Source organism: Halichoerus grypus, chromosome 2, assembly GCF_964656455.1.
Source record: "Halichoerus grypus chromosome 2, mHalGry1.hap1.1, whole genome shotgun sequence".
In the NCBI taxonomy this organism is placed as follows: Eukaryota; Metazoa; Chordata; class Mammalia; order Carnivora; family Phocidae; genus Halichoerus; species Halichoerus grypus.
In genome coordinates, this window is record NC_135713.1 from 120,097,539 (window position 1) to 120,114,670 (window position 17,132).

General features: G+C 37.9%; 1 protein-coding gene across 13 annotated transcripts in view; it reads right to left on the reverse strand.

The window, feature by feature from the left end:
- MATR3 (matrin 3) overlaps nt 1-17,132 on the reverse strand; it is a 46,499-nt gene that overhangs the window by 15,641 nt on the left and 13,726 nt on the right. For 3 of the 13 annotated variants that reach the window (XR_013445831.1, XM_078067454.1, XM_078067453.1), the window contains exons 1-2: nt 13,853-14,010; nt 1,771-2,860 (exon numbers count right to left, since the gene is read on the reverse strand). The exons of 1 other annotated variant lie outside the window; for it this stretch is intronic. Coding sequence is in view for 9 of the 12 variants with exons in the window: in XM_078067454.1 (XP_077923580.1) it covers nt 1,771-2,682 (912 nt within the window). In the remaining 3 variants the exon portion in view is untranslated. Of the gene's footprint in view, nt 1-1,770; nt 2,861-7,579; nt 7,658-13,621; nt 13,770-13,852; nt 14,034-17,132 lie in introns of those variants that run through there. 9 more of the 13 variants (XM_036088839.2, XM_078067452.1, XM_036088836.2 and 6 more) reach the window with 6 other exon arrangements.

Here is a 17,132-nt window from a genome sequence, read left to right on the forward strand (position 1 = left end):
GATTTTAAGTCCCTCAGAATCACTTTCATTTGAGACACTGTAGCTATTTTGCTTGGAATTTAGAGATCCTATCTGAGAACACTGATCATATTGCCAATTCTGCAAAAAGGCAAGAACAGAAAAAACTGAGTCACCAAAGTTTTGTGGACCTTTTCATTATATCAACTCCCAGCAGAGCTAAAACTTTATCCAACATATTTGGAAAAAAGACAACACTAAAGACACCTAGTAAATAAAATTCCTTAACTTTTATGAGTTTGGGGCTACGTCTTCAATAAAAATTAATCTAGGAATTTAAATTTAGCATCCAATGTTAGTTTATTTTATTTGGATTAAAGATTAAAATATTCCTTGTTTGTGCTGTACTTAAACTATTATACACTAATTCAAAAGATTTTTATATTATAGAAACACATAAACTTGGCTAAGAATTAACTTCTTAAAGACATTTTTCAAAGTATTCTGTAAATTCAAATAAAAGAAGTCTCTTAATTATCTGAGGCAAAAATACTGACATTGAAACAGAAAAGGGAGTGACTGGTAATACTTTTAAATAGAATATTAAAAACAAAATCACTCATCATCTATGATTTAGTTTACTCAAAAAAATCAAGTCACTAAAAAATGCATTTTAAAGGGAGAGATATGAAAAAGAAATGACCCTTCCAGATGTTACCTTAAAGAAAAAACCCTGAACAGTAATCATCAAATCAATTTCATGGCAGCAACATGGTAAGTAGAGTAACTGTACAGCACATCAGGAAATATGGACGGTCAGAGAGCATAGATCAAGCTATTAGAGTGCTGTTATGTTGACTTTTAAGCCAACTGCACTATATATCGAAAAAAATTCAGTGAGAACGAGTAACATTGAAAACGGAAGAGAAAGGACAATGTATTTATAAGGGCATTTTGAAAAAGCTCCCATTTTGCTAGATGTGATAATTAAAGCAAAGGAGAATTAGATATATATATATATATATTTTTTTTTTTCCTCTCAAATGACTATACCAGAAGTCTAAGCCTAGTCAGAAAAAGAATATGCTTATGAGGAACATAGAGCAGGATACTGCAGTAGTTGATTTTTCCAAGTCTCTAAAGGGACAGATGCAATATGGGATAATAAAAAGTGAGTTTTGAAGTATGTTTAAGAAAGTTGTGGAAAAGGAGAAAAAAAATGATGAAAAATTTCAGTCATAGTATGAGAGTTTGTGTTAAAGGGAAATTAAAAAAGAAGAATGAACTAATCTAAAATATGAAACATACTGAAACAAACACCAGGGCTCTACATTAACTCTTTCCCTGTAGCCACAGATAAGGAAAAAAAGAGAATTGTTCAAGAATACATCTTTACTACATACAAATCAGCAATCAAGACAGATGGAGAGCTGAAATCTAGCATCCTGAATGGCAGAGCACATTGACTGCAAAAAAAAAAAAAAAAAATACTTAAAACAATTCAACAAAGCAGACAAAAAACCTGCTTAAATATATGGTTAAGAAGAACATATTGATGCCAAAAACCAACAAGATAATCCCAGTGGATGACAGCTTTGTGGCTAGAAGTCATCTAGGCAGATTATATTAATGTAAAGCCCTGGTTTAATGCTCAAAAACAATTACCTTCCAAATAAAGTGTTCTCAAAAGCATAAAAATTCTTGATCAACTCAGTGTCACCAGACTACAGAATTAGAGTAAAAGATATAGGTAAATACAGAATAGTCACTACAATGTAAAAGAAATTAGAAGTATCTGTTGCATTAACTCACCTTATTAGAATGAACTGGCAAATCACATATAGAGCACAGATGGGGATAACCCTTCGGTAAGAGTCCATGGAAGTCTTCAATATTGCTACTTGGAGGAGCGCCCCTCTTTTTCTCAAAGAGAGATCTCTCTTGTAAGGGGCCAGGACCACGTCCCATTCTCTCATACTCACTGTCAAATTTATGATAGTTATGCGAGGTCTCACCAAAAAAAGAATCATCCCTACACCTTTCTCCATCTCTTAATCTGTCATCTTCATAATCCATTCTGTCATAATAACCAGATTCTTGAGAACGACTTCCATGGTCATAATCAAGCACTGGGTTGAGACTAGGACCACGATCATCAAAACTATCTCTTCTAAAGTGCCTTTTTTCTTCCCAATCATCCCTAGGTACTCTGTATGGTGGTTCCCGTGTAGCAGATCTGCCATCTCTACCATAACTCAATGTAGGGCCTTCTTCAGTTCTCCTCCTTTTAAGCTGTAGAAGGATTTGGGGCAAATTCTCAGGAGTAATCTTGTCCTCTGGATAACGACTCAGTTCATCTAAGTCTCTAGCAGACAGACCAAAGCTGGCCAAAATGTTACTGGCCTGGTCTGCATCTCCACGGTGTTGAGAAGACAAAGGGAGTGGACCTCTACTTCCAATGTTAAATATAGACTGCAAATTATGGGAAGAAGTACTAGCAGAAGACAGTGCACTATGAGCTCCTTGTTGATTCAATGAAGAACTCATTCCAAGATTCATTAAACTAGCAAGGCGTGCAGTACCCTGGTTCATCCTTCCAAGAGATGCTGGCATACTTAAAGACTGGGTAGCAGCAGCAAGAAGGCCTATTCCTGCTGCAGACAGGTCACGCCCATGACCCTGCGAATCCCTACCGAGAGATGACTGCTGGAATGACTTGGACATTGTAGAACTATCTCTTGTCTAGTTTATAGACTTAAAAAAAAATTTTTTTTAAAGAAGGCCAAAAAGAAAGCTCAAACTAGCAAACTAGGTTAACTTTGCTTCAAAAAATGGTAACGCCAAGAAAAAGGATCAATAAGGACTGTAGAATCTTCTTCAAGCTGAGAACCAGCAGACAACTCTGTAGAAAAATAAGCAATTTTAGTCATAAATCCCTTTAAGTAGATGCTGTTTTTTTAGAAAAAAAACTTATGCATCATGTTGATTTAAAAAAAAACATTTAAGATCTCAAACTTACAAGGAATTTATTACATATCTTAAACAGATTCCAGATGTATGCAGAGCCTGCATATAGATATTTAAAAAGTAGTCTTTCATGCCAAAGTTTATTAAAGGGAATTCCATACTGAATTTAAAAACATTTCAATTGAAGGATTAGATGTCTGAGTACATCAAAATTTCAATAAAAATATAGATGGGTCTCTTCTTTTGGAAGAATAAAAATACACCCTATAGTATGATGTTTAAGTTCCAGGAGAAGACTAAAAACAAACAAAAAATCAAGGTCAGCAAGTCAGATGAATCAGTTGTATTCTGCTTTAGAAAATGAGACCTATTATTACTATCAGAAAGAACCAAGTAAAATCACAAGTAAATGAAGCTTAGGACCAAGTACCTAGGTATAAGATCTAAGACCAAACACAATAGTCGAGACCTTTATGCAGCAAAATCAATTTGAGGTAAAGACAGATGTGAAGAAAAATAAGTGACTTCCTAGTTTCAGGATTTCTGCACAAATTTAAGCCATACAACTAACTGCCTTCTTACTATCCATCCTATATCAGGCAGTGCTTATTTCATTTCTAATATTAAAAAGTAAGGAAAACTAAATATGGTCAATATAGAAATAGGAGAACGCCAAAGAAAAAACCCAGGTACAGGAAGTATAAGTGATTTAAAAGAAGTGAAACTCCCCTCTAAGTTAGCATCCATCAAAGCTCATTTAATACTCTGGGCTACAGAACCTTCTAGAGCTCAAAACAGGTAAAAATGAAAATGGTATTGTGCTTACACAGATTTCTGTAAACTTTTCACAAGATTAGCCCATTCACCTGGAAATTTTAAATTCTGAACACAATCCCCCAAGATATGTTTCTGGATGAAATTACTGTCATTGTCTTCCTTAAATTACTATTTTATCTCAAATTGTTACAGATGAATTTGAAAAGCATTTACATATGATTCTCATAAAATATCAAATGACATACATAACAAATGTTCTTGATGAAATAATTTTTTATAATCACAACTATATACCAAGGTTAAGTCTAAAGTTGTTTGCTACATAATTCAATTAAGAAGCATTGCTCTCTTAAGTTTCATACATTTGATCACCCATACACCTAAACACTCGTGGTTTAATATTATTAAACTTTATTACATTAAAAACTGGGCAATATTCAATAGTTACAAGTCTATTATGGGACCAATTCCACCAATGATCGAATAAAGCAAGGGAACACTGGACATACAGTGGTAGAGAAGTATAAAAAAAAGTTGCAGGCAAGACTTAGTTAGATTTTACAAAAAGATGTAACAAAGTTAAAAAGACACAGAAATGCTATCAGAGGTGATTGGAATTACAGAAGATGTTTTTGCACACCAAGAGAGATGAAACTGAGAAAAGATACTAAGGAAACTAGTTCTAGATGAGATATACTATATAAACTACTTACGCTTTAAGAATAATAAAGACAAGAGTAAGTGGACCTTTTTGGATGACAGTTTCCTTGGTAGGTCTTATAGAAAATGCCATACAGAATGGCAGCTGAAAAACTGCAAACATTAACAGGACCCTCTAAATTTTCATGTATACTTTATTTTAAAAGATCAAAACCTTTAAGAGGGTTTTCTAAAACCAGCATTTCGAAGTAGCAATATTACTATTAATGGCAGTTTTGCGCTTCATGGTACAGACAAAGCTGTGTAATACAGAAAAGCCAGTTTTTTTTTGTTTTTTTTTTTTTAAGGACTAATCCTTTCCCTTAGGGAAATTATACAATAGTATTAAGAATATGTAAAATTTTTTAAATGATCATACTTTAAGGAAATGACTCTTGGATTACAGAGATCTCAATTACTTTTCTTTATAGCACATATGAAAAGGGTGGATCTGTAAAAGGAAAGGTTAAGAGAAGTAAAGATAAAAGATAACCTTAAGACAAAACAGAAAATGGATGTCAGGAAAACTGAGAAAAAGAGCAAGACAGACAATGTAAATCCCATGACAACTTGTAATCTCGTAAGACTAACCATAATTATTTTTGAGACTCAAGAGTTTCAACTTAAATGCAGCCCCACACAAAGACATGAGAACATTATTAGTGAAAAGTGACTTAAGTCAGACTTTTGACCGGAACACAAATAACCAAAGTCTTAATTTTTTTTTCATTAAAACAAATTGAGAGAAATCAGACATGACAGCACTGTTCAAAGAGCACTTACAAAAACAGTTCCATTAGTATCTTCAGTCAGGGATAATAAAATGACAAGCCATTTTAAAAGGCTCATTTATTTAAGCAAGACCTACTGCCTATTAAGGTTAGCACAACAGTGAGGTGTTTACTAAATTACTTTTTAAAAAAGAGTAGCTTATTGTACTGTTTTTCCCCATATTATAAAACTGCCTTCCCATAGTACACTATACTACAGGGTAAGAAAGTTCAAAAATAGTTCCTTTGAAATAACTACTCTAGAATGTAATGTCAAAATCCAATTTATCCATTAAAATCTTAATGCCCATCAATGCAAAAAAAACTTTCACTTCCAAAAAAAGCAGCATCTCCACCCTAAAATCAGGAAACATGAGACAATTCTAAGTAATTAACCTGGAACTTAAACCTAGTTCATGACATAAGTATAAATGCTACTAAAAATGTTAACTTCACGGTCAACATCTGAATAACTGTATGTATGGTTAAGAAGTAAGTTTCACTTAGTAACATTCAAGTCTCTCCATTCCATCAATAGCTTTATTGGATTTACTTTCTTCAACTAAAAGAAGTGGAATACTAAAATACTACAGAACACGATTACAGCTTAACACACCCACAAAGTTCATGGTAAAGAGAAGCAAATGGTCATTCCCCATCTAGATTTCCTATGTAAAATAAGTTTGTCTCATTATTCATTCTTCCAGAGGATTATTTAGCAGGATTACTAAAATGAGCGTAAGAGGACTTTGGTTCTTTAAAAGATTACAGAAAAAAATCCTTCAGCTTTTAAATTCAAAATTTTAAAATGCTATGTCTTAAAGTATCTAACTACTATCATATCAAACTTTAGTTATGTTCTCAATTATGTGAAATAACCGCATCCTAAAAACAACTATTTTTAATGCACGTATAATCATAAAAGTTTGTAGAGATGCTTAAGGAAAAATATCTTTATGTTGACATTTTAACCCTTCAATCTTACAAAAACTTAAAAGCAACAGCTAGAAAACTGTAGCTTATAGTATTTTTCCCCCTTCTGAATTAAAAACACAAGTGGGTGTTAAGAAATTTTCAGATTTTGGGGCACCTAGGTGGCTCAGTTGGTTGTGTCTGCTTAGTGGGGAGCCTTGCTTCTCCCTCTCTCGCTCACCCTGCTTGTACTCTCTCTCTCATAAATAAAATCTTAAAATTTTTTTTCACATTTCCCAAACGTTCTATGAAAGCCAAACACCCTTGTGATTTGTTAAATTATTCGTGTGAAAATTCGCCAGGGGCGCCTGAGTGGCTCAGTCGGTTAAGCGTCTGCCTTTGGCTCAGGTCAGGATCCCAGGGTTCTGGGATTGAGCCCCGCATCGGGCTCCCTGCTCAGCGGGGAGCTTGCTTCTCCCTCTCCCTGCCTCTCTGCCTACTTGTGCTGTCAAAAAAAAAGAAAAAAAGAAAATACGCCAAGTATGTTTAAGGTAGCAACCAACAATACCAATATAGCAAAAAAAATTCTAATCGTCACCAATAGACAGGAGGGAAAGTTCACTATTAGTAATTTCAAAGAAGCATCATTTTGGAAGGTAGCTGCTTAATTTTTGTCATCAATCACACAAAAGCATAGATTCCTGTGGTCAGAATTTGTAAACCAAGCACCTGATTCATTTCCAACTACAGTAAAGGGTTAGGTTAATTATTCCTTAAAGTTTCACACTTTTAATTAATTTAAAATGGTCTCACAATTCAACATAGTTTCCAACTTAAAGTTAGTAAATTTTTATTTTTTTTTTTATTTTTTTTATTTTTTATTTTATTTTTTTTAATTTATTTTACAGAGAGAGAGATAGCGAGAGCAGGAACACAAGCAGGGGGAGTGGGAGAGGGAGAAGCAGGCTTCCCGCTGAGCAGGGAGCCCGATGCGGGACTCGATCCCAGGACCCCGGGATCATGACCTGAGCCGAAGGCAGACGCTTAACGACTGAGCCACCCAGGCGCCCCAGTAAATTTTTATTTTAATGTTAGTTCACGTCACTATCTTTTCTTAATAGATTTTGTAACATATATCTTGTCTTAAGAGTTTGGTTTTTAAAAATGGATTTGCTATCTGAGGAATTACTCAATCTTTTATATAGAGAGCTTAAACCACTTTGAAACCTTATACTTTAATCTGTGGTTCTTCAGTGCCATAATCTCATTTTAGAATGGCATACCTTTGAGCGACTTAAAAGGTTTTTTTCATAATAAAATGAACTACTCATAGTTCACAAACCTCTTAGGAAATAAAGTCCCAGCTCTATTCATTTCAGTTTTGTATAAAGCAATACGCATCTCATCACACCTGAGGAAAAAAACATTGTCAAAAGTAGTGCTGAGAAGGCTGAAAAAGTCCTTTACGATTATCATTCTTAATCCATTTTACAGACCTGGATTCAACTTCTAGCCCACTTCTTGATCCTTAGGCTAATGATATAAGAGTGTTTGTTGCAAAATGCCTTCAGCTGCTAAAACAGAAAACATTAATCAGGAGGGATTCCTATTCAGGCTTGGAATATTTTTCTTCTTCCTACACTTAAATTTTTTCTTAGCAACTTTCAATTAGACATTAAAAATTTTTAGATTAAAGCAATGCAGGATGGAAAGTTATTCCATTTACCCGACACTTGTGACTCGATTTGATTTTGATACTAGCTTGTCTTACTTTCTTCTCAGAATTAGTGGTTTTCCTCAAGGTGCCATTGTGCACCCCTGAGACATTTCCTTCCACTTTATATTCAACTCTCAGTTCCCACAAAAATTTGTACAACTCTTTTAATTTGGTATATATGGAGATTTTTTTTACCAAATACCTTGATGTGAATGCTAGTTCTACTATAAAATAGCTGATTAAGCAAATCATTTAACATTTGTGTTTTGTTTTTTCACTTGTAAAATGGGCAAGAAAATACCCATTTCATAAGACTGTAAACATTTAATAAATTAGTCCACATAAAACACTTAGAATGGTTTTGGACACGTGGTCAGGACTGTAGTAATCACCTACTTTTATGTAGATGACCCTAAAATCCAATGCAATCTGATCCTAACAACCAATGAGAAAAACCTTAGATGCAGAAGGACTGACCCGGAGACACACAATAAAGAGCTTATAAACCTTTCACTTGCACTGTACTCCCCATTTCATATGTCAACTTTAGTGCCTCATTCATTTCCTTTCAAAGCTGGAATTCATATTTGAATTTTGCTACTGAACCACAAGTAAGCTTTAAAAGACATCAGATTTAAAGGCTGGTAGTGACCAAGAACACTGAAGAAAAGCAGAGGCTAGGGCAACTGGACAAATTAAACCTCTTCCCTTATTCTCCATTACCAATCTACCTTTAAATTATCTTCTCATCCTTCAAAAAGAAGTCCTTACTTCCCTGACTCCCTGCCATAATCTTACTGGAGATAGCCAGTCCTCCTGCCTTTTCAGTTGGCCTCTTTGCATCCGTGTTTACAGCTTCCAATACAAACCTCCCAAAACATCACTATTTTATATACTCCCCTGCTAAAAAACACATTACTCCCTACTACTTACCACATGAAAAGCACACCATGGTATTCAATGCCTTTCACATTCTAGTTGCATCCTACTTCTCGAAATCTATTTTCCACCATAAGCCAACACCTTATGCAAAATATTTTAGAAGCAGTCACAGGGACTGCTCAGTACTTGTGTAAATATATTTGCTGGACTATCTCCCCTCTTCATTTAATACTAGTAATTCTCTCAAGGCCCAGCACTACCCCCCCCTTGTATCATGCCAGTTTATATACAAACCACAGTGTATACAACACCAAAGTTTAGAAAGGGAACGCTAACAACATCTTAGATACCATTTACCTACCAATTTCCAATGCCTTCATCTTCCCTTTCTGCAGTCCCTTGTTTTTAAGTTTTATCACTTAATATATACATCTTTAAAAAGGTGTTAATTCTGCATTTATGAATCTTATGCAAATTGACTTTTAGTATGTATGGACTGTTCTTACCTACTTCTAAAAAACTGATTCATACATGCATTAAACCTACATTTCACTGCAATATACATAACCACATGGCACATACACTTATTTATTCTGCAGATAATGAACATTTAGGGTGTTTCCAGTTTCCTGCCATTACCAAGAATGTTGGTATGAATATTTCTTGGTGTCTCCGGCAGTTTCAAGTTTTAAACTCCTTCCTCTGTGGTTCTCTTTCAGAATACTATAGCCCATACAAGGATACTCAGTTAAGCACTGTAAGTGTTCTGCTGTTCCACATTTTCTTGCATCAAGAATTTTTAAGTACAAATGTTTGTAATTCTTTGATACTCAACAGGGGCTCAAACACTTGATTTTAAATTTTCACATATGGAATAGGTTCTTATAAAAGTTACCATACCAAAGGGAGATATTTAATATCTTAGTAATTGCCACAAAGGGGAAAAAAACAACCATACAAATAATCTCGAAAGATCAGAAACTTACCTTCATTAGCAATCAATGATACTGCAAACCTAAGATCCTATTTAGAACCTAACATCAACTGATTACTTTCCATACTTGCTACATTTATTGCTGCCCAGAAGGACATCTACCATAGGTATCATCCTTTGCTCTTATCCAGCAGCAGTAGCTGGGATTACCTCACCCTCCCTTCATTCACCTTGTTTTCCTACGAACTTGTTTGTATTTTAAAATAGGCACCAACATCCACAAGCTATTGGGACTGTAGATCAAAGAGATATGTCAGATCTGATATTTTAAAAACTTTCCGAAAAAAGCAAGCTCTTTATATCAATTAACCTTTGAACCTGGAAAAGCTTTTTAAACTAAAACAAAATTTTTTATTTTTAAAAATTTAACCTTAAGATTTCATTGCTATTTGGGGCACCTGGGTGGCTCAGTTGGTTAAGCGACTGTCTTCGGCTCAGGTCGTGATCCTGGGGTCCCAGGATGGGGTCCCATATCGCGCTCCCTGTTCAGGAGGGAGTCTGCTTCTCCCTCTAACCCTCCCCCCTCTCATTCTCAATCTCACATAAAATAAAGTCTTAAAAAAAAAAATTCATTGCTATTTCATGTAAATTTTAATTTCAAAGTCTTGAGCCTTATATATGCAGAGAACATTGAAGTCTGATACACAGCTGGAAATTATATGGAAGCTGCATCATATCAAAGGCACTCCATCTACTCAGACCTGCCACAGTAATTATATTTGTCAGGCAAGATAACAGCACTTTATCATGTAACTCTTATTGTATTACATGTTTGTATTTAAGCTTATGATAGACACAGGCTGCAGTAAGTCAAAAGCTAAAGAAGCAAACTTTAAAAACCACTTACAAATATCTTTTAAAGCTACATATATACAATTCTCTCAAACCACTGGCTTTTCTCTCTGCTCATTTTAACTATCCAATAAAATTTTGTACATGTAAACTTTTTTTTAAAATCAAGAATTTCAGAGCTCTCAATCCCAATGATCCAATGAGAAGGCCCAATACGTAGCTAAGAACTATAAATTACAGAGCTTCATTTCCTTGCAATAACCACGTGTATACATATACATATATAAAACTGTGAAACTACACGGTCTACAACCCTTCCACCGCACCCTCAAAGAACTCAGTATTGTCCATCCCAAAGTCAAGTCCACTCAGAATCTGCTGCCACAAGTGTGGGACAGTTTTAATGCAACTCTAAAAGAATATATTTAAAAAACAAAGAATTTTTTTTAAAAGTACCTTTTAAGATGTGCTATGAATAACACTTTAACAAACCATTACCTCATTCTTTGATTTTGATCATTCTTAAAATAGTTTAATGGCTGCACTTCACACTGTAACCTAATTACCATCAGTCCCCATAATGGTAAATTAAATATTCTTACATAAGGATGTCTTCGGATTCCTCCATTTGTCTACATGTAATAACCAGGGTATCTTACATAATAAACACTACTTTCTGCCACTTCTGAATACTCTGCACTTCAGACTTAAAAGAAACTGGCTCCCTTTTATCTCAATTCCCCTCAAAAATACACACGGGCCTAAAGAAACAAAACAACATGATAAGCAGTCTAGCATGTATAAAAAATGTTTCATCGCCCTCCACCTACAAAAATAAATGTAACTTCTCGTGGAAGTGTCACAAAAACACAAGGAAAGAAATATAAATCACCCGTAATGCCAACGCCAACATCCAGAGCTAAGAAAAATATTTGGTACATCTCCATTTTTATGCTTATTCACAAAGTTCCTTTAAAACCAACAAAAAAGGCATCAAATCTGGGATCAGCAGAGTTTTACTATTTCCTTTCCAAGTAATACTATATTCCATTATTTTCCCCATCATTACTCTCCTCTTAAAACATTGTTTTAAAGAGCTATATAGATTTCCATCACATGGCCCCACTATAATTAGCAAATCTCTAAGTGTTAAATCTTTCAGACTTTTAGCAAGCTTGATAACTGAGATTACAATGATGTACACAAATCTTTTGTATACTGTTCCCTTAGGATAAACTCCTTTAAGTATATTCCATTTTTAAGCCTATTTATTATAACATGAGTCTGAATCAAGTACCCAATCAAGACGCAAACATTTTAGAACACACCCGCAGCACTGCCACTGTTTATATTGCCACCACCTCCTTGGGCTTTAATCTTTTCTTCTATGAAACTAGAAATTTGAATGACATTTATTTCTGAAGTCACGTAAGACAATTTACTTGCTTTCCTCATGCTAACATTTGTTTACCTATCATTAACTCACTTGTTATATTATTTAACATTTACAATACCCTAAAAACATTAATGAAATTATGTTTAAAGACTCCTTTACCATACATGATCAGATCAAGAGTGATTAAATCCTTTAGCATTAGTTCAAAATGGTATGTAAAGGCAGCTTCACTTAAACATAGCTGAGAAGGGAGTTGTGTGAAAACCTCCTCTGTGGGTAAAATATACGTTAATGTTATAACCATATAAATGTTAAGTGCAAGGGAAAAATTGTAAATTTAAAGCACTTCACCACAAACATCTGGCTAAAGATCTCTTTTCCCAGTCGTACATAACAAACCAGAACAATCTTCATTTAGTACTTCAATTGTGTTCAATTTCAAGTTTGCAAAAACATTCTGGTTAAGTACAAAAGGCATACACAGCGTTTCTGCAACAAAAATCTTTGCCCACCTTCCATTTCTAAAACATTACTGTTGAAAAATTATGACGACAGACTGCGCAGATGACCGAGCCACTTAGTTTTCAAAAGGAAATTTTATTTTCAACCTTTATGAAAATAGCCTAAAATAGAATTTTTGCCCGTCGAGTACAACTGTTTTAATTTATCCGGGAGAAAACTGTATTTTATCGACTACTTAAAAATCTTAAGCCAAGCTCTATTCAAAAGAACGCAGCATAAAGACAAAAATCTCATGACTAAGACCTGGGAAATAAACGACTCTCGCATTATTCCAGCGCGCTTCAAAGACTAGAAATTTCGGAATCGCCATAAGCGTTCTAGAAATATCTGTCTGGAAAACTGTAACTGATCCAATAGGAATATTCCACAGTATAGGGCCACAGAGCAGGAAAAACATCTAGGAGAATTCTTCCACGGCAAACGGGAAGAGTCCCTGTAAAACACCGAACATGGCACAAGGCTAGCAATGAAAAGAACAACGATGCGCCGACTACACCACGGTACTCCAAGCCCTTTGTCTGGAAACCGGAAGGTCCCACAACACACGATCCTCTTTAGAGGAACGCAGACTGATAATATCTTAATAAAGAGAAAAGGAATAGGAGGTGACTCTCTAAACAAGTCTCTTGGCTCGCAGCCTACTGCAGAAGGCTTTCTCCACGACGCAATACGAAAAACAAGCGTTAACGTTTCATTTTTCGGCCATTTTTACGCGATGGGGGTGGGGAAGAATTGTTTCTGAGGTCCGGCTAAAATCCCGCGCGGATGTGTGTGGGCGGCGGATAGGGGAGTCTTAGGGGGCGCTATGAAGCTATCGGCCAAAAGCAGAGCGAAGGCCGTGACACCAAGAGAAGAAAGAAACGCTGCTCAAACGGCTAAGCTTTCAGAGTCTGCGAAATCCTCCATTTTGCGGCACAATTTAAAGGGGCAAAGAGGAAAAAAAAAAAAAAAGCAAACACCTATCTGGGGCTGGCGCTATTCCAAGACTTCGCTGCTTTAACTATTCTCCCCAAACGGCAGGCCCCCTATGGATAGCCAGTCCCTCAGGCCTCGAGCGCTCCTCCCTTCGCCTCAGAGCTGCAGCCCGCGTGTAACGGGCTCGTCGTCCCGCCCCCGCCCACAGCAAGCCCAGGACGCGGGAAGCTCTGCCGATCGGCTGCCCTCGGCGCCCCCCGACTCTCCCGCCGCACCCCGGGCCCTTGGCTGGCCGCGTGTCTCCCTCCGGGACCGCTCACCTCCGCCACCCGAGGAGGCTGGTTGCGCCGCCACTGCGCTCCTAACATGGCGGCCGCCGATGAGGCGGCTCACATACGCAACGAGGAGGGAGGCAGAGCGGGCGAGCGGGAGCGAGCAAGAAAGGCGCGCCGCCGGCTCCCCGCGGCCCCTGTCGCCGTCCCTGCCTCCTCCCGGCGGACGCGGAGAGCCCCCGGCCACCCCACCCCGATTCTTACCCGCTTCACGCCTACCTTAAGGAAAGGGAGAGGGAAAAGGAGAGGTAGCTCTCTCCTAGCGAGCGGGACGCGGAGGCTCCCACAATCCCCCGCAGCAACGGCGCTGGTAAGAGGTGGCAGCGGCGGCTGCAGCCCAAGAACAAACCCGCTCTCGCGAGAGAGTACACCCACCCCACCTCCTCTCGGGTCCTGTTTCTGCGCGCGCCAGGCCCCTCCCCCTACTCAGGGCGCGCACACCATCCGCGCCTTCGACGACGGTCGTTGTTCTCTAATCCTGGAGCCCGCCTGTGGCGGGAAATGGATAGAGCGCTATAGTTTACGAGTTCGAGTCCCATTCCGCAAAAAAGCTTTTTTCCAACCCTTAACTTCATGGTGCAAAATTTAAATAGGGTATGCGTTAGAAGCGAGTCGCGGGAGTCAGTAGCTTAGACCCGATTTCTATTCTGATTATTCTCAGTATTTGCCAAGCGCCAGACGGGGAAACCTATACCATTTTAGCCGGCTTTTAATCTCAGTAATTCCGTGGAGGGTCATGGAGACGGAAGATAGAGAATCCAGCCCATTCAAAGAAAGACCACCGCCGCCACTATGAATTTGACTGAATGTAAAACGCTCCTGAGACTGATAGAGGTTCCCGAATTACACATGTGAAAACCCTGAGGTAGACTTTGAGAAACTGCAGTAGGGCTCCAGGAAAGGGCCATTTCCCTGGGTTTTCAAATTTAAATGCAGAGGGACCAGCAGTCACCTGAAGCCTGAAGTAAATTAGTGAATACAAATACTACTAGCACTCAAATTTTTAAAATCTTGACTGCTGAATCAGACTCGCCATCTTTGAAAAATCGTTCAGGGTCCTCTGTGAAGATAGTGGAGAGGGCAAAGATGGAGAAGACCAGAGACCAGTAGAGAATTGAAGAGATTGTCTAGTTCAGAACTTAACTCTTGTTAATTTGACTGGATACTGAAGATGAGGAAGGGAAGGGTCATGAATGAATGACAACTCAATGGTTAGCAGTGCTATTAAGTGGCACTGGCAGAGTTCCAGGAGGGGAAACCATAGGGCAAGATGTTTGGCATCAATTTTAAAGTAAGGAGCGGTATTTATGGGTCTTGAGCTCAGGGTAAAAAGATGTAGGTTAGTGGCACATTTGAGTTAATGACATAAATGAAGCAATGGGATTTCAAAGTTAAGCTGGAGATAGTACAGTGAAAAGAGAGGACTTAGGACCTTGAGAAAAGAATCAGGTAGAGCTGAGTGGCAGTGGAGACCAAGTGAGTACAGAGGTGGGGGGGGGGGAAGCAAAAAGGTTTGGGAAGAGCAGGGAGGCACACAAATTGTACTGCCTTGACAGCCAAAATAGTTAGAGGTCAAAGTGATCAACAGGGTCAGATGCTATCTACAGGGAAGACTAGGACTAAAAACATCTACAAAAGATTTAGCAACATGGACATCATCCTTAACATTATGGACTTGCTTCCAATAAAGTGGGAAAGGCAGTCAGACCAGAGGTGTATTGAAACAGAAAGATGGAAACTACCCAATGCAGGAAAGGTTTGGCTGGAGAAAGCAGGGTTGAGTTTTTCATTTTACTCTGAGAGTTTTGTGGGTTTTTTAAAAAAGATTATTTTATTTTAGAGAGCATGAGCAGGAGGAGCAGAGGGAGAGAAAGAATCTCAAGTGGACTCCACACTGGGCAGAGCCCGAAGTGGGGCTCCATCCCAGGACCCCAAGATCATGACCTGAGTCTGACGCTCAACTGCCTGTGCCACCCAGGCACCCCTTACTACAGGAGTTTTGAGCACAATTAAAATGTTGGCAGGAAGGGTATTTTAGGAAAGGATTGGTTGAAGAGAAAACAAGTTAAAGGAGGGGCAATTTGTAATGGACACTAAAATAGGATCCAAAGAAAGGAGACATGACTTTAACAGGAGGCATTGGAGAGGATGGTGTAGAGTTTTCATTAGGTTTGGTTGAAGCCTTGGGAATTATATTCAGGTGACTTCAATTTTGTGACTAAGTCATCCTTGAGGGCTAGAGTTGAAGAAGGGACAATTTTTTAAAAAAAATTTTATTTATTCATTAGAGACAGAGAGAGGGGGAAGCAGAGGCAGACTCCCCGTGGAGCAGGGAGCCCGATGTGGGACTCAATCCCAGGACTCTGGGATCAGGACCCGAGCCAAAGGCAGACACTTAACTGACTGAACCACCAGGTGCCCTTAAGGGACAATTTTTAAATAGCCATAGTGAAGAGTGGAACTGCAATCCCATATCTCCATGTATGTTGTATAACCATCAAGAACTGAAGTTCCTCTGATAAGTGATGTTTAAAGCCTACTGGTTAGCTCTGTAATGAAACTTTGGGGGATCCTAATTCCTCTGTGAATCTTGAATCCTCCATTCAAAACCGTATCTGCTTTCCACTTGGTGAGCCTTTGATTCCAAGTAATCTTGGCTAAGACTTCCCTTTATGTTGTTTCCAGCACTTAGATGAAACAAGAGGCTCTGTTCCTCATTTAGAAACATGAATGCATCTTAGAACTAAGATATGCACTTACCCGTGCTTTTGTATAAGGCTGTAATGCCATCTGGTGATCATACAAAGAAGAAAAGTCAAACTTTATCATTGAGTAATTATTTATTTAGTGGCTCATCAGCAAAAAGACACACTGCAAACCAAACTTAATACAAGATTTCAGTCATCAAATGCCTATTTCATTAAGGACACAGTACAAGGGTAGGGATTCAATGACCAATTGCCAGCTCTTAAGGATCATAGTCTGATGGCGAATGGACAAGGAGTCTGGCCTCAAGGTGGGCCTGGCTGTGAGTAGAGATGAATCAAGAGCTCTACGTTGGTTTAGGTTACTTGGGAGTGGGTGAGGTGTGCACCAGGGATGGTAAAGAATGAGGCTACAAAGCAAGAATTTCTGCTAAGACTTTGAAAGGTCTAAGTGACAAGCTTGATACAGCTATGTTATGTAAGACTTTAAACACCAGGAAAGAATCTGGATTTGCGCTGATAATGAAGACCTTTTACAGTTTTGCACAGGAGACATATTGAGGACATGTATTTGATACCACACAATCACTAAGCAGCTGATAACACTTTCTAATTATTATCATAATTTTTGAGGGTAAAGTACCATTATTCCTGTTTTATATAAGAGATTAAGAAGCTTGCAGGTGATGCAGCTAAATAGTGACAAAAGCCAGGATCTGAACCCAGTTCTATATCAATCCAAACACAGAGCTTGAGCATTACATGATATTGCCTTCACCAGAGCTGTAGTCTCA